Genomic DNA, 23,105 nt, shown 5'->3' on the forward strand with positions numbered 1-23,105 from the left:
CTTCCAATACTGCCTCCCTGTCGGAGGGAGACGTTGGTAGAGCAGACTTCAGGAACCGGCGAGGGGGAGACGTCTCGAATTCCAATTTGTACCCCTGTGATACTACCTGCAGGATCCAGGGGTCCACTTGCGAGTGAGCCCACTGCGCGCTGAAATTCTTGAGACGGCCCCCCACCGTGCCCGAGTCTGCTTGCAGAGCCCCAGCGTCATGCTGAGGACTTGGCAGAAGCGGGGGAGGGCTTCTGCTCCTGGGAAGAGGCTGCATGGTGCAGTCTTTGTCCCCTTCCTCTGCCCCGGGGCAGGAACGAGCGGCCTTTTTCCCTCTTGCCCTTATAGGGACGAAAGGACTGGGTTTGAAAAGACGGTGTCTTTTTCTGCTGAGAGGTGACCTGGGGTAAAAAGGTGGATTTTCCAGCCGTTGCTGTGGCCACCAGGTCCGATAGACCGACCCCAAATAACTCCTCCCCTTTATACGGCAATACTTCCATATGTCGTTTGGAATCCGCATCACCTGACCACTGTCGCGTCCATAACGTTCTTCTGGCAGAAATGGACATCGCACTTACTCTAGATGCCAGGGTGCAAATATCCCTCTGTGCATCTCGCATATATAGTAATGCATCCTTTAAATGCTCTATAGTTAATAATATACTGTCCCTATCCAGGGTATCAATATTTTCAGTCAGGGAATCCGACCAAGCCACTCCAGCGCTGCACATCCAGGCTGAGGCGATCGCTGGTCGCAGTATAACACCAGTATGTGTGTATATACCTTTTAAGATATTTTCCAGCCTTCTATCAGCTGGTTCCTTGAGAGCGGCCGTATCAGGAGACGGTAACGCCACTTGTTTTGATAAGCGTGTGAGCGCCTTATCTACCCTAGGGGGTGTTTCCCAACGTGCCCTAACCTCTGGCGGGAAAGGGTATAGTGCCAATAATTTATTAGAAAATAAGAATTTACTTACCGATAATTCTATTTCTCGTAGTCCGTAGTGGATGCTGGGAACTCCGTAAGGACCATGGGGAATAGCGGCTCCGCAGGAGACAGGGCACATCTAAAGAAAGCTTTAGGATCACCTGGTGTGCACTGGCTCCTCCCCCTATGACCCTCCTCCAAGCCTCAGTTAGGATACTGTGCCCGGACGAGCGTACACAATAAGGAAGGATTTTGAATCCCGGGCAAGACTCATACCAGCCACACCAATCACACTGTACAACTTGTGATCTGAACCCAGTTAACAGCATGATAATAGAGAAGCCTCTCGAAAAGATGGCTCACTACAACAATAACCCGAATTTTTTGGTAACAATAATTATGTACCAGTATTGCAGACAATCCGCACTTGGGATGGGCGCCCAGCATCCACTACGGACTACGAGAAATAGAATTATCGGTAAGTAAATTCTTATTTTCTCTGACGTCCTAGTGGATGCTGGGAACTCCGTAAGGACCATGGGGATTATACCAAAGCTCCCAAACGGGCGGGAGAGTGCGGATGACTCTGCAGCCCCCAATGAGAGAACTCCCGGTCCTCCTCAGCCAGGGTATCAAATTTGTAGAATTTTACAAACGTATTTGCTCCTGACCAAGTAACTGCTCGGCAAAGTTGTAAAGCCGAGACCCCTCGGGCAGCTGCCCAAGATGAGCCCACCTTCCTTGTGGAGTGGGCATTTACAGATTTTTGGCTGTGGCAGGCCTGCCACAGAATGTGCAAGCTGAATTGTACTACAAATCCAACGAGCAATAGTCTGCTTAGAAGCAGGAGCACCCAGCTAGTTGGGTGCATAGAGGATAAACAGCGAGTCAGATTTCCTGACTCCAGCCGTCCTGGAAACATATATTTTCCGGGTCCTGACAACGTCTAGCAACTTGGAGTCCTCCAAGTCCCTAGTAGCCGCAGGCACCACAATAGGTTTGGTTCAGGTGAACGCTGAAACCACCTTAGGGAGAAACTGAGGACGAGTCCTCAATTCCGCCCTGTCCGAATGGAAAATCAGATAAGGGCTTTTACAGGATAAAGCCACCAATTCTGACACGCGCCTGGCCCAGGCCAGAGCCAACAGCATGACCACTTTTTCTGTGAGATATTTTAACTCCACAGATTTAAGTGTGTCAAACCAATGTGACTTTTGGAACCCAAAAACCACCTGGAGATCCCAAAAGTGCCACTAAAGGCACAAAAGGAGGCTGTATATGCAGTACCCCTTTAACAAATGTCTGAACTTCAGGGACTGAAGCTAGTTCTTTTTTGGAAGAAAATTGACAGAGCCGAAATTTGAACCTTAATGGACCCCAATTTCAGGCCCATAGATACTCCTGTTTGCAGGAAATGCAGGAATCGACCCAGTTGAATTTCCTCCGTCGAGCCTTACTGGCCTCGCACCACGCAACATATTTTCGCCAAATGCGGTGATAATGTTTTGCGGTTACATCCTTCCTGGCTTTGATCAGGATAGGGATGACTTCATCCGGAATGCCTTTTTCCTTCAGGATCCGGCGTTCAACCGCCATGCCGTCAACGCAGCCGCGGTAAGTCTTGGAACAGACAAGGTCCTTGCTGGAGCAGGTCCCTTCTTAGAGGTAGAGGCTACGGATCCTCCGTGAGCATCTCTTGAAGTTCCGGTTACCAATTCCTTCTTGGCCAATCCGGAGCCACTAATATAGTGCTTACTCCTCTCCATCTTATCAATCTCAGTACCTTGGGTATGAGAGGCAGAGGAGGGAACCCATACACTGATTGGTACACCCACGGTGTTACCAGAGCATCTACAGCTATTGCCTGAGGGTCCCTTGACGTGGCGCAATACCTGTCGAGTTTTTCCCAACGGTTTATAATCATGTGGAAGACTTCTGGGTGAAGTCCTTACTCTCCCGGGTGGAGGTCGTGCTGAGGAAAACTGCTTCCCAGTTGTCCACTCCCGGAATGAAAACTGCTGACAGTGCTATCACATGGTTTTTCGCCCCGCGAAGAATCCTTGCAGCTTCTGCCATTGCCCTCCTGCTTCTTGTGGCACCCTGTCTGTTTACGTGGGTGACTGCCGTAATGTTGTCCGACTGGATCAACACCGGCTGACCTTGAAGCAGAGGTCTTGCTAAGCTTAGAGCATTGTAAATGGCCCTTAGCTTCAGGACATTTATGTGAAGTGATGTCTCCAGGCTTGACCATAAGCCCTGGATATTCCTTCCCTGTGTGACTGCTCCCCAGCCTCGCAGGCTGGCATCCGTGGCCACCAGGACCCAGTCCCGCATGCCGAATCTGCGTCCCTCTAGAAGATGAGCACTCTGCAACCACCACAGGAGGGATACCCTTGTCCCTGGTGACAGGGTTATCCGCTGAAGCATCTGAAGATGCGACCCGGACCATTTGTCCAGTAGGTTCCACTGGAAAGTCTTGCGTGGAATCTGCCGAATGGGATTGCTTCGTAGGAAGCCACCATTTTTACCCAGAACCCTTGTGCATTGATGCACTGAGACTTGGTTCGGTTTTAGGAGGTTCCTGACTAGCTCGGATAACTCCCTGGCTTTCTCCTCCGGGAGAAACACCTTCTTTCTGGACTGTGTCCAGGATCATCCCTAGGAACAGAAGACAAGTCGTCGGAACCAGCTGCGATTTTGGAATATTGAGAATCCAATCGTGCTGCCGCAACACTACCTGAGGTAGTGCTACACCGATCTCCAACTGTTCCCTGGATCTCACCCTTATCAGGGAATCGTCCAAGTAAAGGATAACTAAAATTCCCTTCCTTCGAAGGAATATCATCATTACGGTCATTACTTCAGTAAAGACCCGGGGTGCCGTGGACCATCCCTACGGCAGCGTCTGAACTGATAGTGACAGTTCTGTACCATAACCTGAGATATCCTTGGTGAGAAGGGTAAATTTTGACATGAAGGTAAGCATCCTTGATGTCCCGAGACATCATGTAGTCCCCTTCTTCCAGGTTTGCAATCACTGCTCTGAGTGACTCAATTTTGAATTTGAACCTCTGTATGTAAGTGTTCAAAGATTTTAGATTTTAAAATCGGTCTCACCGAGCCGTCTGGCTTCGGTACCACAATAGTGTGGAATAATACCCCGTTCCCTGTTGCAGGAGGGGTACCTTAATTATCACCTGCTGGGAATACAGCTTGTGAATGGCTTCCAAAACTGCCTCCCTGTCAGCGGGAGACGTCGGTAAAACAGACTTTTGGAAACGGCGAGGGGAATACGTCTCGAATTCCAATTTGTACCCCTGAAATATTACCTGAAGGATCCAGGGGTCTACTTGCGAGTGAGCCCACTGCGCACTGAAATTCATTGAGAACGGGCCCTCACCGTGCCTGAACTTGTAAAGCCCTAGCGTCATACTGAGAGCTTGGCAGAGGCGGAAAAGGGTTTCTGTTCCTGGGAACTGGCTGATCTCTGCAGCCATTTTCCTCTCCCTCTGTCACGAGCAGAAAAGAGGAACCCTTTTGTCCGCTTGCCAACCAGGACTGCGCCTGATAATACGGCGTCTTATTTTGAGAGGCGACCTGGGGTACATCCCCTTTTTTTTTAAGGCAATACTTCCAAATGCCGTTTGGAATCCGCATCACCTGACCACTTTACTGGTATAATTGGACAACGCACTTATACTTGATGCCAGTCGGCAAATATTCCGCTGTGCATCATGCATATATAGAAATGCATCTTTTAATTGCTCTATAGGCAATAATATACTGTCCTTATCTAGGATATCAAATTTCCAGTCAGGGAATCCGACCACGCCAACCCAGCACTGCACATCCAGGCTGAGGCGATTGCTGGTCGCAGTATAACACCAGTATGTGTGTAAATACATTTTAGGATACCCTCCTGCTTTCTATCAGCAGGATCCCTAAGGGCGGCCATCTCCAGAGAGGGTAGAGCCCTTGTTCTTACAAGCGTGTGAGCGCCTTATCCCCCCTAGGGGGTGTTTCCCAACGCACCCTAACCTCTGGCGGGAAAAGGTATACTGCCAATAACTTTTTAGAAATTATCAATTGTTATCGGGGGGAAACCCACGCATCATCACACACCTCATTTTATTTCTCAGATTCAGGAAAACTACAGGAAGTTTTTCCTCACCAAACATAATACCCCTTTTTTTGGTGGTATTTATATTATCAGAAGAGTGTAAACTTTTTCCATTGCCTCAATCATGCAATGTGTGGCCCTATTGGAAATCACGGTTGTCTCTTCACCGTCGACACAGGAGTCAGTATCCGTGTCGGCGTCTGTATCTGAGGTAACGGGCGCTTTAGAGCCCCTGTATGAGACGTCTGGACATGCACAAGCTGAGTAGCCGGCTGTCTCATGTCAACCACTGTCTTTTATACAAAGCTGACACTGTCACGCAATTTCAACAGTACATCCACTCAGGTGTCGACCCCCCAGGGGGTGACAACACTATTACAGACACTCTACTCCGTCTCCTCATCATTTTTCTCCTCATACATGTCGACACAAACGTACCGACACACAGCACACACACAGGGAATGCTCTGATAGAGGACAGGACCCCACTAGCCCTTTGGGGAGACAGAGGGAGAGTTTGCCAGCACACACCAGAGCGCTATATATATACAGGGATAACCTTATATAAGTGTTTTTCCCTTTATAGCTGCTGTATTGTTTATACTGCGCCTAATTTGTGCCCCCCCCTCTTTTTTAACCCCTTTCTGTAGTGTAGTGACTGCAGGGGAGAGCCAGGGAGCTTCCCTCCAACTGAGCTGTGAGGGAAAATGGCGCCAGTGTGCTGAGGAGATAAGGACGCCGAGAAAGGGGCGGAGCCTATCATCCGTTTTCTTGTATGTTTTGGCAGGGGTTAAATGCATCCATATAGCCCAGGAGTTATATGTGATGCATTTATTTTAGCCATAAAAGGTTTTCTATCGATTTATTGCGTCTCAGGGCGCTGCCCCCCCAGCGCCCTGCACCCTCAGTGACCGGAGTGTGAAGTGTGCTGAGAGCAATGGCGCACAGCTGCGGTGCTGTGCGCCTACCTTTATCTGAAGACAGGAAAGTCTTCTGCCGCCGATTTTTCCGGACCTCTTCGCTCTTCTGGCTCTGTAAGGGGGCCGGCGGCGCGGCTCCGGTGACCCATCCAGGCTGAACCTGTGATCATCCCTCTGGAGCTAATGTCCAGTAGCCTAAGAAGCCCAATCCACTCTGCACGCAGGTGAGTTCGCTTCTTCTCCCCTTAGTCCCTCGATGCAGTGAGCCTGTTGCCAGCAGGTCTCACTGAAAATAATAAACCTAAACTAAAACTTTCACAAAGAGCTCAGGAGAGCCTCTAGTGTGCACCCTTCTCGTCGGGCACAGAAAATCTAACTGAGGCTTGGAGGAGGGTCATAGGGGGAGGAGCCAGTGCACACCAGGTGATCCTAAAGCTTTCTTTAGATGTGCCCTGTCTCCTGCGGAGCCGCTATTCCCCATGGTCCTTACGGAGTTCCCAGCATCCACTAGGACGTCAGAGAAATCAGCAGTTTTTTATCGGGGGAAACCCACGCTTTATCACACACCTCATTTAATTCATCTGACTCAGGAAAAACCACTGGTAGTTTTTTCACACCCCACATAATACCCTTTTTTGTGGTACTTGTAGTGTCAGAAATGTTCAATGCCTCCTTCATTGCCGTGATCATGTAACGTGTGGCCCTACTGGACATTACGTTTGTCTCGTCACCGTCGACACTGGATTCAGTATCCGTGTCAGGGTCTGTGTCGACCATCTGAGGTAACGGGCGTTTTAGCGCCCCTGACGGTGTCTGAGACGCCTGAACAGGCACTAATTGATTTGTCGGCTGTCTCATGTCGTCAACAGTTTTTTGCAAAGTGCTGACATTGTCACGTAATTCTTTAATTACTACCATCCAGTCAGGTGTCGACTCCCTAGGGGGTGACATCACTAACACAGGCAATTGCTCTGCTTCCACATCATTTTCCTCCTCATACATGTCGACACAATCGTACCGACACCCAGCACACACACAGGGAATGCTCTGATAGAGGACAGGACCCCACTAGCCCTTTGGGGAGACAGAGGGAGAGTTTGCCAGCACACACCAGAGCGCTATATATATACACAGGGATAACCTTATATAAGTGTTACTCCCTGTTATAGCTGCTGTATTTATATATTAGCTGCCAATAGTGCCCCCCTCTCTGTTTTACCCTGTTTCTGTAGTGCAGGACTGCAGGGGAGAGTCAGGGAGCCGTCCTTCCAGCGGAGCTGTGAAAGAAAATGGCGCTTGTGTGCTGAGGAGAAAGGCTCCGCCCCCTTCACGGCGGCCTTTTCTCCCGCTTTTTTCAGGAAACTGGCAGGGGATAAATGCATCCATATAGCCCAGGAGCTATATGTGATGCATTTTTTTTAGCCATATAAGGTTTTTATATCGTTTTTATTGCGTCTCAGGGCGCTCCCCCCCAGCGCCCTGCACCCTCAGTGACCGGAGTGTGAAGTGTGCTGAGAGCAATGGCGCACAGCTGCAATGCTGTGCGCTACCTTATTTGAAGACAGGAACGTCTTCTGCCGCCGCTTTCTCCGGACCTCTTCGCTCTTCTGGCTCTGTAAGGGGGCCGGCGGCGCAGCTCCGGGACCCATCCAGGCTGAACCTGTGATCGTCCCTCTGGAGCTAATGTCCAGTAGCCAAGAAGCCCAATCCACTCTGCAGTCAGGTGAGTTCGCTTCTTCTCCCCTTAGTCCCACGATGCAGTGAGCCTGTTGCCAGCAGGACTCACTGAAAATAAAAAACCTATTTAAACTTTTACTTCTAAGCAGCTCAGGAGAGCCACCTAGCTTGCACCCTTCTCGTTCGGGCACAAAAATCTAACTGAGGCTTGGAGGAGGGTCATAGGGGGAGGAGCCAGTGCACACCAGCTAGTCTAAAGCTTTTACTTTTTGTGCCCAGTCTCCTGCGGAGCTGCTATTCCCCATGGTCCTTACAGAGTTCCCAGCATCCACTAGGACGTCAGAGAAATGTGCAATACATTTTTCATTGCAGTAATCATGCATCGGATGGCTTTTGTAGACTGTGCATTTGTCTCATCCTCATCTACACTGGAGTCAGACTCCGTGTCGACATCTGTGTCTACCATCTGAGCTAGCAGGCGTTTATGAGCCCCTGATGGCCTCTGAGACGCCTGGGCAGGCGCGGGCTGAGATCCCGGCTGTCCCAAGGCTGCTGCGTCATCGAACCTTTTATGTAAGGAGTTGACACTGTCTGTTAAGACCTTCCACATATCCATCCAATCCGGTGTCGGCCCACACTTATCTGCCCTTGCTCCGCCTCCACGTAAACTTCCTCATCAAACATGTCGACACAGCCGTACCGACACACCGCACACACACAGGGAATGCTCTGACTGAGGATAGGACCCCACAAAGTCCTTTGGGGAGACAGAGATAGAGTATGCCAGCACACACCAGAGCGCTATATAACACAGGGATTTTCACTATACCGAGTGATTTTCCCCAATAGCTGCTTATTATCTTATTTGCGCCTAAATTTATGTGCCCCCCCCCTCTCTTTTTTACCCTTCGTGTACAGGATACTGCAGGGGAGAGCCTGGGGAGCGTCCTTCCAGCGGAGCTGTGAAGAGAAAATGGCGCTGGTGTGCTGAGGAAGAAGGCCCCGCCCCCTCAGCGGCGGACTTCTCCCGCGTTTTGTAAATCTTAATGGCGGGGGTTTTTGCACATATACAGTTTTCCAGACTGTATTATGTGCATACTGTGCCAAAAGGTAATCTTATTGCTGCCCAGGGCGCCCCACCCCCAGCGCCCTGCAACCTACAGTGACCGGAGTGTGTGGTGTGCAGTGGGAGCAATGGCGCACAGCTGCAGTGCTGTGCGCTACCTTAATGAAGACCGGAGTCTTCTGCCGCCGATTTCATCTCCTTGTCTTCTGGCTCTGCAAGGGGGACGGCGGCGCGGCTCCGGGAACGGACGATCGAGGTCAGGCCCTGTGTTCGAACCCTCTGGAGCTAATGGTGTCCAGTAGCCTAAGAAGCACAAGCTAGCTGCACGCAGGTAGGTTTGCTTCTCTCCCCTCAGTCCCACGAAGCAGTGAGTCTGTTGCCAGCAGATCTCACTGAAAATAAAAAACCTAACAAATACTTTCTTTCTAGCAAGCTCAGGAGAGCCCACTAGGAGCACCCAGCTCTGGCCGGGCACAGATTCTAACTAAGGTCTGGAGGAGGGGCATAGAGGGAGGAGCCAGTGCACACCAGATAGTACCTAATCTTTCTTTTAGAGTGCCCAGTCTCCTGCGGAGCCCGTCTATTCCCCATGGTCCTTACGGAGTTCCCAGCATCCACTAGGACGTCAGAGAAAATGGGCAGACTAGATGGGCCAAGTGGTTCTTATCTGCTGTCAAATTCTATGTTTCTATGAACATGCTTCACTGTAGGGATGGTATTGGCCTGGTGATGAGCGGTGCCTGGTTTCCTCCAAACATGACGCCTGGCATTCACACCAAAGAGTTCAATCTTCGTCTCATCAGACCAGAGAATTTTGTTTCTCATGGTCTGAGAGTCCTTCAGGTGCATTTTGGCAAACTCCAGGTGGGCTGCCATGTGCTTTTTACTAAGGAGTTGCTTCCGTCTGGTCACTCTACCATACAGGCCTGACCATTGGGTTCTTGGTCACCTCCCTGACTAGGGCCCTTCTCCCCCGATCGCTGAGTTTAGATGGCCGGCCAGCTCTAGGAAGAGTCCTGGTGGTTCCGAACTTCTTCCATTTACAGATGATGGAGGTCACTGTGCTCATTGGGACCTTCAAAGCAGCCAATATTTTTCTGTACCCTTCCCCAGATTTGTGCCTCGAGACCATCTTGTCTTGGAGGTCTACAGACAATTCCTTTGACTCCATGCTTGGTTTGTGCTCAGACATGCACTGTCAAGTGTGGACCTTATATAGACAGGTGTGTGCTTATCCAAATCATGTCCAATCAACTGAATTTACCACAGGTGGACTCCAAATAAGCTGTAGGAACATCTCAAGGATGATCAGTGGAAACAGGATGCACCTGAGCTCAATTCTGAGCTTCATGGCAAAAGCAAGAACAAGGATTTGTAAATCATTTTATCACCAACTTGATGAATTGAACTAAATAAATTAATGAAATTTCCTTAGATAGAAGCACTTCTGATAAAGGCAAAGCTTTCGCAGTATTTACATCTTCTACATTATCTTCTGATGGTAGAAAAATAACCCAACTCACCGTTCTTTCCTTTGCTTTCCTTGTCCTTTTTCTTCTGCAGGAACTTTGCCATCGGATCACCGTCTCTCTCCTGTTCTCGTAACATGCGGTCCAGGTCAGAGTCATCAATGTATCGAGCCAGAGGTTTTGAAATCTCTCGAGCAGCATCCTGCAGATTCTGCTGCTGCTTTTCCTTCTGTGCCAGGCTGGAAGAAAGGGCAGAATGTTATCATACAAATCATGACTTCTAAGTGATTTCCTCTCACTCAGTGCCTGACGCCTGTACAGCAAGAATGGATTCTTCCTACTACTCAAGCTTATGTCAAAGTTCAGTCCTATGCAAAAGGCTCTGCGCATTCAATAATGCTGGGCTCAGCAGATTACTTAAAAGCTACTTCCACATTTATACCAAACTAGGTCTTTGTAGTGGTCCATCTGACCTAAATTATCGAGGTCTCTCTGCTGGGTCCAATCCAAAATGTTCTTGAGGTTTATGTGACTATAGTATCCCCACAACAGAAAGCAGGATGATCCTTATGTCAGTACGGCCTCCATATCTGCCCAATGCCACGCTTCAGATGAATGTTTGAATTCTAAACCCAATAATGTTGGCAATGGGACTGATAATAAGAATTTACTTACCGATAATTCTATTTCTCGTAGTCCGTAGTGGATGCTGGGGACTCCGTCAGGACCAGGGGGAATAGCGGCTCCGCAGGAGACAGGGCACAAAAAGTAAGCTTTTAGGATCACATGGTGTGTACTGGCTCCTCCCCCTATGACCCTCCTCCAAGCCTCAGTTAGGTACTGTGCCCGGACGAGCGTACACAATAAGGAAGGATATTGAACCCCGGGTAAGACTCATACCAGCCACACCAATCACACCGTATAACTTGTGATCTGAACCCAGTTAACAGTATGACAAACGTAGGAGCCTCTGAACAGACGGCTCACAACAAATAACAACCCGATTTTTTAGTAACAATAACTATGTACAAGTATTGCAGACAATCCGCACTTGGGATGGGCGCCCAGCATCCACTACGGACTACGAGAAATAGAATTATCGGTAAGTAAATTCTTATTTTCTCTAACGTCCTAAGTGGATGCTGGGGACTCCGTCAGGACCATGGGGATTATACCAAAGCTCCCAAACGGGCGGGAGAGTGCGGATGACTCTGCAGCACCGAATGAGAGAACTCAAGGTCCTCCTCAGCCAGGGTATCAAATTTGTAGAATTTTGCAAACGTGTTTGCCCCTGACCAAGTAGCAGCTCGGCAGAGTTGTAATGCCGAGACTCCCCGGGCAGCCGCCCAGGATGAGCCCACTTTCCTTGTGGAATGGGCCTTGACAGATTTAGGTTGTGGCAAGCCTGCCACAGAATGTGCAAGTTGAATTGTGCTACAAATCCAACGAGCAATCGTCTGCTTAGAAGCAGGAGCACCCATCTTGTTGGGTGCATACAATATAAGCAGTGAGTCAGACTTTCTGACTCCAGCCGTTCTTGAAATATATATTTTCAATGCCCGGACCACGTCCAACAACTTGGAATCCTCCAACTCGTTAGTAGCCGCAGGCACCACAATAGGCTGGTTCAGGTGAAACGCTGACACCACCTTAGGCAGAAAATGAGGACGCGTCCGCAGTTCTGCCCTGTCCGTATGGAAAATCAGATATGGGCTCTTATATGATAAAGCCGCCAATTCTGATACTCTCCTGGCTGAAGCCAGGGCCAGTAGCATGGTTACTTTCCATGTAAGATACTTCATCTCCACCGATTTGAGCGGCTCAAACCAATGGGATTTTAGAAAATCCAAGACTACATTAAGATCCCACGGTGCCACTGGGGGCACAACCGGGGGCTGTATATGTAGTACTCCTTTTACAAAAGTCTGGACTTCAGGAACTGAAGCCAATTCTTTCTGGAAGAAAATCGACAGGGCCGAAATTTGAACCTTAATGGACCCCAATTTGAGGCCCATAGACAATCCTGTTTGCAGGAAATGTAGGAATCGACCCAGTTGAAATTCCTCCGTGGGGGCCTTCCTGGCCTCACACCACGCAACATATTTCCTCCAAATGCGGTGATAATGTTGTGCAGTCACCTCCTTCCTGGCCTTTACCAGTGTAGGAATGACCTCTTCCGGAATGCCTTTTTCCTTTAGAATTCGGCGTTCAACCGCCATGCCGTCAAACGCAGCCGCGGTAAGTCTTGGAATAGACACGGTCCCTGCTGAAGCAGGTCCCGTCTTAGAGGTAGAGGCCACGGATCCTCCGTGAGCATCTCTTGAAGTTCCGGGTACCAAGTTCTTCTTGGCCAATCCGGAGCCACTAGTATCGTTCTTACTCCCTTTTGCCGTATAATTCTCAGTACTTTTGGTATGAGAGGCAGAGGAGGGAACACATACACTGACTGGAACACCCACGGTGTTACCAGAGCGTCCACAGCTATTGCCTGAGGATCTCTTGACCTGGCGCAATACCTGTCCAGTTTTTTGTTGAGGCGGGACGCCATCATATCCACCATTGGTGTTTCCCAACGGTTCACAATCATGTGGAAGACTTCTGGATGAAGTCCCCACTCTCCCGGGTGTAGATCGTGTCTGCTGAGGAAGTCTGCTTCCCAGTTGTCCACTCCCGGAATGAATACTGCTGACAGTGCTATCACATGATCTTCCGCCCTGCGAAGAATCCTTGCAGCTTCTGCCATTGCTGTCCTGCTTCTTGTGCCGCCCTGTCTGTTTACGTGGGCGACTGCCGTGATGTTGTCCGACTGGATCAACACCGGCTGACCCTGAAGCAGGGGTTTTGCCAGACTTAGAGCATTGTAAATCGCTCTTAGCTCCAGTATATTTATGTGAAGAGACATCTCCAGGCTTGACCATACTCCCTGGAAGTTTCTTCCTTGTGTGACCGCTCCCCAGCCTCTCAGACTGGCATCCGTGGTCACCAGGACCCAGTCCTGTATGCCGAATCTGCGGCCCTCTAACAGATGAGCACTCTGCAACCACCACAGAAGAGACACCCTTGTCCGTGGCGATAAGGTTATCCGCTGATGCATCTGCAGATGCGATCCGGACCATTTGTCCAGCAGATCCCACTGAAAAGTTTGTGCGTGGAATCTGCCGAATGGAATCGCTTCGTAAGAAGCCACCATCTTTCCCAGGACTCTTGTGCATTGATGCACAGACACTGTCCCTGGTTTTAGGAGGTTCCTGACAAGTTCGGATAACTCCCTGGCTTTCTCCTCCGGAAGAAACACCTTTTTCTGAACCGTGTCCAGAATCATTCCCAGGAACAGCAGACGTGTCGTCGGGGTCAACTGAGATTTTGGAAAATTCAGAATCCACCCGTGTTGTTGCAGCACTAGTTGGGTTAGTGCTACTCCGTCTTCCAGCTGTTCTCTGGATCTTGCCCTTATCAGGAGATCGTCCAAGTAAGGGATAATTAATACGCCTCTTCTTCGTAGAAGGATCATCATTTCGGCCATTACCTTGGTAAAGACCCGAGGTGCCGTGGACAATCCAAACGGCAGCGTCTGAAACTGATAATGACAGTTTTGCACCACGAACCTGAGGTACCCTTGATGTGAAGGGCAAATTGGGACATGCAGGTAAGCGTCCTTTATGTCCAGGGACACCATAAAGTCCCCTTCTTCCAGATTCGCTATCACTGCTCTGAGTGACTCCATCTTGAACTTGAATTTTTGTATGTACAGGTTCAAAGATTTGAGATTTAGAATAGGTCTTACCGAGCCGTCCGGCTTCGGTACCACAAATAGCGTGGAGTAATACCCCTTTCCCTGTTGTAGAAGGGGTACCTTGACTATCACCTGCTGAGCAAAATGCTTGTGAATGGCTTCCAATACCGTCGCCCTGTCCGAGGGAGACGTTGGCAAAGCAGACTTTAGGAACCGGCGAGGGGGAGACTTCTCGAATTCCAACCTGTAACCCTGAGATACTACCTGTAGAATCCAGGGGTCCACCTGTGAGCAAGCCCACTGTGCGCTGAAATTCTTGAGTCGACCCCCCACCGTTCCTGAGTCCGCTTGTAAGGCCCCAGCGTCATGCTGAGGGCTTTGCAGAACCCTGGGAGGGCTTCTGTTCCTGGGCAGGGGCTGCTTGCTGCCCTCTCTTACCCCTTCCTCTGCCCCGAGGCAGATATGACTGTCCTTTTGTCCGCTTGTTCTTATAGGAACGAAAGGACTGCGGCTGAAAAGACGGTGTCTTTTTCTGTTGGGAGGGGGTCTGAGGTAAAAAAGTGGATTTTCCGGCAGTTGCCGTAGCCACCAGATCCGATAGACCGACGCCAAATAATTCCTCCCCTTTATACGGCAATACTTCCATATGTCGTTTGGAATCCGCATCACCTGACCACTGTCGCGTCCATAAACTCCTTCTGGCAGATATGGACATCGCATTTACTCTCGATGCCAGAGTGCAAATATCTCTCTGCGCATCTCGCATATAAAGGAAAGCATCCTTTAATTGCTCTATAGTCAATAAAATACTGTCCCTATCCAGGGTATCAATATTTTCAGTCAGGGAATCCAACCAGACGACCCCAGCACTGCACATCCAGGCTGTGGCGATGGCTGGTCGCAGTATAACACCATTATGAGTGTATATACTTTTCAGGGTAGTTTCCAGCCTCCTATCAGCCTTATCCTTGAGGGCGGCCGTATCAGGAGACGGTAACGCCACTTGTTTCGATAAGCGTGTGAGCGCCTTATCCACCCTAGGGGGTGTTTCCCAGCGCGCCCTAACCTCTGGCGGGAAAGGGTATAATGCTAATAACTTTTTTGAAATTAGCATTTTTCTATCTGGGTTAACCCACGCTTCATCACATACATCATTTAATTCCTCTGATTCAGGAAAAACTACAGGTAGTTTTTTCACCCCCCACATAATACCCCTTTTTGTGGTACTTGCAGTATCAGAGATATGCAAAGCCTCCTTCATTGCCGTGATCATATAACGTGTGGCCCTACTTGAAAATACGTTTGTTTCATCACCGTCGACACTAGATTCAGTGTCTGTGTCTGGGTCTGTGTCGACCGACTGAGGTAAAGGGCGCTTTACAGCCCCTGACGGTGTCTGAGACGCCTGGGCAGGTACTAACTGGTTTGCCGGCCGTCTCATGTCGTCAACTGATTTTTGTAATGTGCTGACATTATCACGTAATTCCATAAACAAAGCCATCCATTCCGGTGTCGACTCCCTGGGGGGTGACATCACCATTATCGGCAATTGCTCTGCCTCCACGCCAACATCGTCCTCATACATGTCGACACACACGTACCGACACACAGCAGACACACAGGGAATGCTCTTATCGAAGACAGGACCCCACTAGCCCTTTGGGGAGACAGAGGGAGAGTTTGCCAGCACACACCCAAGCGCTATAATATATATGGGAACAACCCTATATAAGTGTTGTTCCTTATAGCCGCTTAAATATATAAAAATATCGCCAAAATATGCCCCCCCTCTCTGTTTTACCCTGTTTCTGTAGTGCAGTGCAGGGGAGAGTCCTGGGAGCCTTCCTCACAGCGGAGCTGAGCAGGAAAATGGCGCTGTGTGCTGAGGAGAATAAGCCCCGCCCCCTATTCCGGCGGGCTTTTCTCCCGGAGTTTTAGACATTTGGCATGGGTGAAATACATACATATAGCCTTAATGGCTATATGTGATGTATTCTTTTGCCATAAAAGGTATTATATATTGCTGCCCAGGGCGCCCCCAGCAGCGCCCTGCACCCTCCGTGACCGTCTGGTGTGAAGTGTGTGACAACAATGGCGCACAGCTGCAGTGCTGTGCGCTACCTTCATGAAGACTGAAGAGCCTTCTGCCGCCTGTTTCCGGACCTTCAATCTTCAGCATCTGTAAGGGGGTCGGCGGCGCGGCTCCGGGACGAACCCCAGGGTGAGACCTGTGTTCCGACTCCCTCTGGAGCTAATGGTGTCCAGTAGCCTAAGAATCCAATCCATCCTGCACGCAGGTGAGTTGAAATTCTCTCCCCTAAGTCCCTCGATGCAGTGAGCCTGTTGCCAGCAGGACTCACTGAAAATAAAAAACCTAAAAAACTTTTTCTAAGCAGCTCTTTAGGAGAGCCACCTAGATTGCACCCTGCTCGGACGGGCACAAAAACCTAACTGAGGCTTGGAGGAGGGTCATAGGGGGAGGAGCCAGTACACACCATGTGATCCTAAAAGCTTACTTTTTGTGCCCTGTCTCCTGCGGAGCCGCTATTCCCCCTGGTCCTGACGGAGTCCCCAGCATCCACTTAGGACGTTAGAGAAAATTGGCTTTTCAACACATGCCTAGCCCAGCACCTCATTTAACACTGTTCACTTACATCATCTCCATAGTCCTCCCTTATTTCTTACCCTTTGCCCCACTGGGCATACATTGCGTCCCTCTTATCCTGAATAGCTTGTTTCTGCAGTTGCTGTTCATGTTCAGCTTCCAAGTCTCTGCGCTTTCCACTCTTGTCTCGGAATACTGTCTTGGTGTTCCTTGAGTCAACTGGATAGATTAAAGAGAACACGTTTAAAGTAAGTCACTAAGCAATGACATAGTGCCGCAAGCTCTGCCCATACTTTCTTATGATCTGACACAACAAAAATGGATGTGTAGCATATTCTGCTCATATATATCAGGAGAGCTAGCCCCACATAGCAATCTACCAAATGTGTTACCCCACCATCACGAGGAGGTGCACATGAGGTTAACAGCTGACCGGAGAATGAACAACAATGGAAGAGTGCACATGTAACATGCAATCATTTCTTGCAAAATTGGCAACTCAAATTTGTGGCTAGACTGCGTACCAATCTGCCTCATCTTCATTGTAATGTGCACAGAAAGCTACAGACTCTGACTTGGTTGCTTAGAAATTTAGCACGGCTTTTCCCGGTGTATGCCCATAGCGATAGCGATGCGCGGCCCCACTTGTCGCTATCGCTGGTTCTAGATTGGCCTGCATGCACCCCCCAGCACACATCGCGCTGAGTGGGGGGAAAGATGTGTGCTGAGCGGTCTGTGCTAGATCGCTCAGCACACATCTCTATGTGTGTACCCCTCTTTAGAAAGGATCAGCATCTGCTCCTTACCAGTAACTCTTTCAGGCTACCACACATATCTCCTTGAGGCTTTCATGTTCTTAGACAGAGGATTCAGACTCTCTTAATGGTCATACTTCTTCATTTTAATATTCAACTTTCTATTTTTCCCTGTGCCAATATACGTGCCAGGTTTTAAAAGGGAAAAATGTCTGAAAGAGGATGCTTAAATAGCTTTCTGTAATAGTACATTGGCAGTCAGAAACCTTCCCACCACTGTACAAAAAAGGAAAAGGACAATTTAGCCTTATAAGAGGTTATTAAAGGAAACTGCTTCTCATTTCATTTATCTAATGGCAGTCATAAAGAAGTGCATACTGTAGGTGAAAGTACTTTCTCATTCAATATGAGCCACTACATTTACACCTAATGTGTGCAGTGTCTCGCTTATCGGTTTCTATAAAGGAAGGCCCAGCTTTGTTTTTGGTGTTGTGCTATAAATGTTATAGACTATACAAGAGTCTTACCCCATGTGCAGTCAGGTGAGTGCACCACAGGAGCCGTGGCTATACAGATCATTCATGATGGTAAATGTGACTCGTACTAAAGAGCAAAAACACCTATAATAGCACATGTCGTACGTACTGCTCTGCGACTACAGAAGTGTAGATACAGTATTTTGTGCATGAGATAAAGCAGAGTTTCATAAAATTGTAAAGAAATCTGATGTAAACCATAGAAAACAAATATCATGTAACAAGTGCAAGACAAACGACAGCTATAAACTGATTGTAGGTGGTTACAACACACCTCAGGCAAACAGCAAAAAGAGGATTTTGGTACTTACCGATAAATCCATTTCTCTGAATCCTCTAGGGGACACTGGAGTCCTATACAGTAGGGGTGTGAAGCTTGCAACCGGAGGTGTGGCACAATCTAAAATTAGCATTGTCTGCACAGCCGGCTCCTCCCCCTTCACATCCCTCCTTCCTCAGTTTTGAAAATGTGACTGAAAGAATAGGATAGGATATTATAGCACATGGGAGGAACCGAACCGTACAACATACCAAACAGCATCCAAAAAACTCTTATCGAAAAACTAACGCTGTTTGTACGAACTGTTTGAACAAGAACTTTGAACACAGCAGGTTGACAGCACCGAGGCGGGCGTCCAGTGTCCCCTAGAGGATTCAGAGAAATGGATTTATCGGTAAGTACCAAAATCCTCTTTTCTCTTTCATCCACTAGGGGACACTGGAGTCCTATACAGTAGGGGACGTCCCAAAGTTATCCCCAAGGGAGGGAGTGCTGTCGGTGGCCTGCAAAACTGAACGTCCGAACTTAAGAGTCTCCGGACGCAAAGGTGTCAGACTTGTAAAATTTCGCGAACGTGTGGGCTGAGGACCACGTCGTCCCTCTGCAAAATTGAGTAGTAGAACCACCTCTGGCAGCCGCCCATGAGGTACCCACTGATCGGGTGGTAGGAGCACCCGTCTGAACTGGAACCTGTTTGCCACAGAAAATATAAGCTTGTCGAATGGGAAGTCGAATCCACAGAGACAAATACTGCTTAGCTGCTGGCCAACCCTTCTTTGGCCCATCATAAAGAACAAATCAATGGTCCGACTTTCTGAAGGACGGCGTAACTTGCATGTATACCCGTAAATCTCGGACAACATCCAAAGACACTTCCCCATCTGCAAGACTCTGGAACGATGGGACCACAATTGGCTGGTCTACATGAAACCCCGAAACAACCTTAGGAAGGAATCTGCTCTTGTACGGAGTTCTGCCCTATCCTTATGAAAAATTAAAAAGGGACTCTTACAGGATAAGGCTCCCAAGTCAGCAACACGCCTGGCCGGGGCCAAGGCAAGCAAAAATGTGACCGTCCTAGAGATTTTTTTTTTTTTTTTCAAAAGTTGGTGATCTCAAAATTCCAACACCAAATTTAAGTCCCATGGTGCAGTGGGGGGACGAAAAGGGGGTTGGATCCTCAGAACCTCCTGTAAAAAGGTTTGAACCTCTGGCAAAGATGTTAACCGCTGTTGAAATAGGATGGAGAAAGGCAAAATGTGAACCTTCAGAGAGCCCAGCCTCAAACCTACCCCTAGACCGACCTGAAGGAAAAGTAGAAGTTTGGATAAGTGGAAGTTCGTCGAATCCCACCCACATTCTGGACACCAGTCCATGTATCTCTCCAAATCCCGTAGTAGTGCCTGGCTCTGACCGGCGTCTTAGTGGTAATCACCGTAGGACTGGCCGTTCTTGGTATCCGTCCGTTTCGTAAGATCCGGGTTTCAATAATCACGCCGTTAAACGCAGCCTGGTCTGGTCTGTGTTGGAACGGTCCCTGAGATAGCAGGTCCTCTCTCTGAGGTAACCGCCAAAGATCTTCCGCTAGTAACTCTCACAGGTCTGAGTACCAACTCCTGCAGGCCCAACCTGGTGCGATTAGAATCGCCCACACTCGTTCTTGTTTCAACATTTTCCCAAACCCTGGGTATGAGTGGGAAAGGTGTAAAAACTTAAACCTTCCTGTAACACCAAGGAAGTGTTAACGCGTCCACTCCTTCTGCTGCTGGAGCTCTTGTCCTGGACACATATTTGGGCAGTTGATGGTTTTGCCGAGACACCCTAGGTCGACTTGAGGTAGACCCCATCTCCTCAACACCATGTCGAAATTCCGTGAATGAAGGCACCCCTCCCCCGGATGCATGTCCTGGCGACTGAGATAATCTGCTTCCCAGTTTTCCACACCTGGAATGAACACTGCCGAGAGGATGATGTTTCGCCTTTTTGCCCACAACAAGATCTTTGTGGCTTCTTATAACGCCATCCTGCTCCTAGTTCCTCCCTGACCGTTCATGTATGCCGTCGTCGTGACTATATCTTTATGTGTTGACCCATGACTAGGTCTTCGGCTAAGAGAAGCACATTGTAAACCGCTTCTAGTTCTAGAATATTGATGTGTAGGCTGCTCACCAGTATTGTCCATCTGCCCTGAAACTGATGTTCCGCCAAGACGGCACCCCAACCTCTGAGACTGGCGTCCGTTGTCAGGATCCACCAATCCCAAATGCTGAATCTCTTGCCTGCTACGAGATTCCTGTGCAACGACCACCAAATAAAGGATGTTTGTATGTGCGGTGGAAGTCGGATTGTTTGATGTAGAAGCCAGTGTGACCCTGCTCCCTGAGCAATGAGGTTCATCTGGAATGGTCAGGGATGAAGTCTGCCGTACTGTAGAGCTTCGAAAGACGCCACCATCTTCCCGAGAAGTTGCCCACAGAGGTGTAGAGAAACCGTTTGTGACCTCAGTACCCGAGCCAGTAATCTCTGTAGGTCCTGGACCTCGTTCTCTGGTAGGAAAACTTTCAATTGTACCGTGTCCAAGATAAGACCGAGGAATTGAATTCGTTGATTTGGCATGAGGTTAGATTTCTGGAAATTCACAAGCCACCCATGTTGAATGAGAAATTGATGAGATGTCTGACCGGTATCCGGACTCCAGGTCGACAACAAAAAGGTCGACACCGTAGGTCGACGCCAATTGGTCGACACACATGTCGACATGGACAAAAGGTTGACATGGACAAAAGGTCGACAGGAACAAGGTCGACATGGAAAAAGGTCGACATGAGTTTTTCACAATTTTTTTCTTTTTTGGAACCTTTTCATACTTAACGATCCACGTGGACTACGATTGGAACGGTAATCTGTGCCGAGCGAAGCGGAGGCACCATGCCCGAAGCATGCCATGCGAGCGAAGCTAGCCATGCGAGAGGACGCGGTGCACTAATTGGGGTTCCCGGTCACTCGACGAAGAAAACGACACCAAAAAAACGCATGTCGGCCTTTTTCCATGTCGACCTTGTTCCTGTCGACCTTTTGTCCATGTCGACATAAGGTGTGTCGACCAATTGGCATCGAACTAAGGTGTGTCGACCTTTTTGTTGTCGACCTGGAGTCCCAGACCCGTCTGAACATCCTTGATCAACTGTTCCCAAGCGGATGTCTCGATCAGTGGATCGTCAAGACAAGATATAAACGTGACCCCTAAAAGTCTCAATCCTGCAACCATGATTGCCATGATCTTCCTAAGGATTCCTGGGTCTGATGATAGACCGAGCGGCAAGGCCCTTGAATTGGGAGTGATCCATCACCAGTGCGAACCCTAAGTAAGCCTGGTGAGGAGTCCCGATTGGGATATGCAGATCTGTATCCTGTACGTCCATGGATACCATGAACTCGCCTTTTTCTAAGTATGCAATGACCGACTGGATTGATTCCATCTTGAATTTGTAGACCCTTAGAAACTGGTTTAAAACTTTGAAATTGAGTATCGGTCTGACCGTCCTGTCTGGCTTTGTCACGACAAAAAGATAGGGATAGAAATCCGTACCTTTCCGAGAGGCGGGAACTGGAATAATGACCTCTGACCGTAGCAATTTTTGAATTGCTGTCAGTAATGCCTCTGCTTCCTGAGGGCACCGAGGGAATTCTGTTGTAAAAAAAACTGACTGTGAGGCCTTGAAAATCCAGTTTATACCCTTTATCCAAAGTTCTGGTAAGGTTGTGGTCCAGATGTTCTGGAAACCTTCCAGACGTGCGCCCACCAAGGGGGACCCCAGGTGAGCTGGGAGGCCGTCATGCCCCTGTTTTGTCAGCAGGTTTATCCTGCTTTCTGGTTGTTGTCTGTAAGCGGCCTGTACCTCTGCCTCCAAGGGCTTGTGAACCGAAAACTCTTGCTTGGGCTCGAAAGGACTGTAACCTAAATGAATTAACATTTGTCCCGAATAACCTCTCCTAACCTGTGGAGTGGTTCTCGTAAAAGGAGTTGGTAGGAAAGTGGACTTCCCTGCCGTAGCTTGTGAAATCCACTTGTCCAACTATGGACCGAAAAGCAGTTCACCCCCAAAGGGAATGGATTCCACCGCCTTCTGCCATTCTCTGAGCCATAAAATCCGTCTAGGTAATATGGCCGATGCGGAGATGCGCGATGCTATCCTGCTAATATCCTTTGAGGCTTGACACAAATACGAGCTGGATTCTCGACAGTGTTCCGCCAGTTGGGTATTTCATCCAAGCTATTGTCCTCCTCAATAGCCTCTACAATACGTCCCGACCATGCTCCCATGGCCTTGTTAACCCAAACACAGACGATCGTAGGTCTCTGTGCTGCACCTGCTACTACAAAAAATTGACTTTAAGGCTGAGTCAACCTTACGATCTGAGCCATCCTTAAAAGCCGTTACATTAGGTATCGGTAAGATTGTCCTCTTTGACAAACTGCCTAAGGAAGCATACACTACTGGTTTATCAGGTTGCTTCCAAGCCTCCTCCCTTTGAGATCGGAGAGACTTAGGAATGTGAAACACAGTCGAACGCGGTTCTTTTGGGATTCGAATAATTCGAAATTCTCTGGCTCCTTAACTTTTTCAACTTTAAAGTTTAGGATCACCGTTACCACGTCAATTAAGGAATCTAGGTCCGAGATTGCCATTCTTCTTCCTGAAAAATCGGCGTTTAGGTTTGATTCAATTATCTGTATCAATAATGAGACCTTCCTCCCTCTGAAACTGGTACAATAGGAAGAGGTCTTTTAACCGCCTTCTGCTTGTGCGGGCGGTATTAACTTGATGAGAATGTATTTCATCGTTTTTAAGAATCTCGCAGCCTCTACTTGGAGATTCTATCTGCCAGGTCCTCTTGCCATGACCAAGGCGAAGCACTGCTCCCAGGTGTAGCGTCCTTGTCTAATCAGGAGTCGCACACCCGGAGCTGCCATATAAACATTACAGGTTTTGGATGTCTTTGCTTTAGACACGTTGGTTAAAACCC

At 48.8% G+C, this 23,105-nt stretch overlaps 1 protein-coding gene across 2 annotated transcripts in view; it reads right to left on the bottom strand.

The window, feature by feature from the left end:
* Positions 1 to 23,105, bottom strand: part of BUD13 (BUD13 homolog) — a 162,449-nt gene that overhangs the window by 51,654 nt on the left and 87,690 nt on the right. For both annotated transcript variants that reach the window (XM_063943284.1, XM_063943283.1), the window contains exons 8-9: positions 16,587 to 16,725; positions 10,223 to 10,407 (exon numbers count right to left, since the gene is read on the bottom strand). In XM_063943284.1, the coding sequence (XP_063799354.1) occupies positions 10,223 to 10,407; positions 16,587 to 16,725 (324 nt within the window). The remainder of the gene's footprint in view (positions 1 to 10,222; positions 10,408 to 16,586; positions 16,726 to 23,105) is intronic.

This window comes from Pseudophryne corroboree, chromosome 10, assembly GCF_028390025.1.
Source record: "Pseudophryne corroboree isolate aPseCor3 chromosome 10, aPseCor3.hap2, whole genome shotgun sequence".
Classification (NCBI taxonomy): Eukaryota; Metazoa; Chordata; class Amphibia; order Anura; family Myobatrachidae; genus Pseudophryne; species Pseudophryne corroboree.